Consider the following 3,631-nt stretch of genomic DNA (forward strand, 5'->3'; position numbering starts at 1 on the left):
AATATTTGAAGTCATCCTTCCATTCCAGATAAGTACCATCAAATGTATGTAATGGTGTTCGATCATCAATGTTATAAGCAACTGATTTTGTTTTCTTAGCATTCAGTACCAGGCCAACTTTCTTGCACTCTTTTTCAACTGTTAGCAGTAATTCCTGAGCTTGAGCTATTTCATCCGACAGTAGTGCTATGTCGTCTGCGAAGTCTAAGTCAGCAAGAACTACTTTGGGGTGTCTTCTTGATCTTCAAGGGGTGATGGTAAATCCCAACTCTTCTTCTTTCCCAGCCATAGCTTTACTCATAGCATAGTCAAGCACGATTATAAACAGGAAAGGAGCTAATGTGTCGCCCTGCAGTACACCGGTTGTGATGTCGAACATCTCTGTTTCTCCATCTGGAGAAACCACTTTGGCCTTTGTATTCGTATACATCATCTCTATAGCTTGCAACAGGTTAAGTGGAATCCCATAGGCTTTAAGAATACGCATCATTTTACCCCGATGAATTGAGTCGAATGCCTTCTTGAAGTCAATAAAAGTCATGACAGCTTCAATGTTATTTGCTTTAACTCCCTCGATTATTCTTCTGAGTGTTAATATTTGGGCCACTGTAGATCTTTTGGGCCGGAAACCGTTCTGGTTCACTCTGAGTCGGATGTCAATTACACTCCTGATTCGGTTTAAAATCAGGCGATTATACATCTTGGCTATGATGCAAATCAGGCTGATACCCCTGTAATTATCGGTCTTTGACAAGTCCCCAGATTTAGGTACAGGGATGATGTAGACAATCGCAACTTTTTTGCTCCTTGGGGGCTTCTAAGCAACGACGTTTTTGAGCGACGCACGTCAACCGGAAGTGAACTTATTCTCATTTAATATGCCTTTTCGCGTCCAAATTTGTATTGCTAAGAGTCTTTTCTCTTATAGAGACGATTTGCCCAAAAATTTGTTCAAAATCATCGCTCAAGAGTGCAAAAAGTCCACTTCCAGTTGACGCGCGTCCCTCAGAATGGTCGCTGCTTTTTAGACATCATCAATCAAAGATCGTTGTTCCAAAAAAAATGGGAAATACTGTGCAATGCACCATCCACGGAGAACCCTTGGAAGCTGTTGATCACCACAAATTCCTTGGAGTTGAGCTATCCAGTGGCCTAAATTGCTAGGATTATGGCAAAAGGCCAACAGATCTCTTGGCGTTATAAAAAGAAACTTAAGTAAGTGTCCAGAAAACGTAAAAGAGCAAGGCTATCTTACTTTAGTTAGACCACAACTTGAATACGTGGATGTTGCGCATAGGATCAGCACATTCAAAAACAAATAAAGGACGTTGAGAGTGCGCAGAGACGATCGGCACGTTTTGTTAAAAATGAATGTGGCACAACTCCTGGAACTATTACCAAAATTTTGAATGATTTGAAATGGCCAATAGTCGGGACGTTTTTTAAGGTTTATCATTTGCATGTAGTTCTGATCGCAGTCCGTTACACTAAAAAAAGGAACAAATATGTAAATCATTACACTTCACAGGTGTTTTCAATACATTAGATTCTCATCATTTTTTTACGAGAACCAAAATAGAATAATGAGTCATCTATATTCACCCATGCGCAAATAACCCCAAAATGATTTTTGAAATTTCCTAACGGCATCGTAGTTTTGTCTCTGCTGAACGATCATGGATCGCTTGTGTTTAACCATACCTGATGAAAGTTACTGCTGCTGAAACTGTTCGCTCTATTGCAAGGTGCATGGTATAACATTAGAACTGTACCAAACAACTCAGTGAAGACATTCAACTCGCGAATCAATATGGGACTGATTTGAAAGTGTAAGTGCTACAGCTATTGCTATATCTCTTGCCTTTCTCTTGTCTGAACGAACTGTCAAAGAGCTGCCAAGTGCACACACTATTTAGACTGTGAACTTCTTTCTCAACTGAAACCTTTCAGAGTGTTTTATTTTAATCGACAGTTGTATGTTCTTCCTTTTTCTTTTCCCTCAGTTTTGAGAAGTAACATTCAGTGCATGGTTGAGTGATGAGGAACGTAACGAAGAGAGTTATCAGCTTATGGTAGAAAAACAGCAAGATATTTGTAGAGGTAACTATCCAAGTAAAAAGTCACCTTAACCAGGACAATTGTAAACTGACAGAAGGAAAAAAATGGCTTTAATATGGTGATAGAAAACTTGTCAGTTTTTTTGTAGGATAACTGAGGTCACTATAACTTAGTTTTGTTATACCCGATAACGAGTTGAAGTATTATTGATTTTCTCCGAAGAATATTTGCTCCTGAGTGATTTTACATTTGGCAATATACTAATTAGTTTTACTAGCATTATCCCTATGAGCAAATAGACTGCGTTATATAAAGTTGTTATTACCTATATATTTACTTCAATGTTTTTTTGAAAGTAAACACATAAGAGCAAAATGGGACATGGGTGTTAGAGAATAAAGAGCAGAAATTATATCGTGACAAGTTCTCTTCTTAGTCTGCAACCATTTGTTAAAATGAAAATCATTTCCTTTTCGTTGGAGAGTCGTCCAAATTTGTATTTACCTTTGTACTGTTTGGCTCAGTATCATCCCTTGAAATCAATTCTTTCCTTTTCCAACTGTGCATGTCTCGGACAAATGAAGCATTTAGAGGGCACTCAGGCCCGCGGACAGAATTTTTACGATACTTGGATTCTCTCACGGGGAATATTCCCTTGAATACACTGTAAGCCACATAGGGTATGTGCCACCCAAAAGGATATGGTTTTTGCGCTTTTTCGGTCTAAAAACGGGTATACACTTTGCTCATTTTGGTTTGGAATTGGGTATGGTTTTCGAGGGAAAAACGCCGTAAAAGAACGTATTTGTCGTTTCAATTCCAAATTAATGAATAAGAAAGAAAAAGAAATATTTGCTTATTCTTTGACATAATTTCTGCCTAGAGGCCAGGACTAAAAAAAGGCGTGGAAAATGTCATTTTTTTGGTCTGAAATAAGGCCAGGAGTTTAAAGAACAGGGCGGCTCGAACCCCCACCAAGAAATTCCAGGAGCACCCTCCCCCCCTCCCCCCAGAGATTTTCTTCAAGTAGTAAATGATGCAAAAAACGGTCAAGGTTTACATACTAGGGCTACACGGGAAAAACGTGCGGACCGATATCGATTACGAAATGATTCTAAAACGCAAGTGCCTGCTGTAACAACACCTCCGGCTCCGGCCCTTAGCTTACCACCATCATTCTCTTTCCTTGCAATTCTTACGACTTACTTCAATGAATTTACGACTATATATCTTTCTCAGTCCAACACATAAGCCAAAAACAGATTTCCTCGCTTTGAGTTAGATAATCAATAAAGGGTTAGGAATTATGTATTAGCTAAGGAAACACGGCTTGTGTTAGGTAATCACTGATTTCAAAAACCTGTTACGATAAAATTTTGACTGCCAAATAAAGAGTATTTCAAACAAATCGTATCCAACTTCTTCTTTAAAGAGTTCTTTGTTATGCTTTAACTATTGTTTTTGTCTTGTTCACTCATGTAGGCGCACAATCTAACAGAAGTACAGTCATTAATTGCTAAGTGCGGACCCAACTAAATCGGACGATTTTTAGAACGGTAAGTACTTGTAACAA

At 38.6% G+C, this 3,631-nt stretch overlaps 1 protein-coding gene across 1 annotated transcript; it reads right to left on the reverse strand.

Moving 5' to 3' along the window:
- Positions 1 to 244: 244 nt before the first annotated feature.
- Positions 245 to 700, reverse strand: LOC140948893 (uncharacterized). Its single transcript, XM_073398159.1, has one exon. It carries the CDS (start codon positions 698 to 700, stop codon positions 245 to 247), a length of 456 nt encoding a protein of 151 aa, XP_073254260.1.
- Between the last annotated feature and the right edge of the window lie 2,931 nt (positions 701 to 3,631).

This window comes from Porites lutea, chromosome 9 (assembly GCF_958299795.1).
Source record: "Porites lutea chromosome 9, jaPorLute2.1, whole genome shotgun sequence".
In the NCBI taxonomy this organism is placed as follows: Eukaryota; Metazoa; Cnidaria; class Anthozoa; order Scleractinia; family Poritidae; genus Porites; species Porites lutea.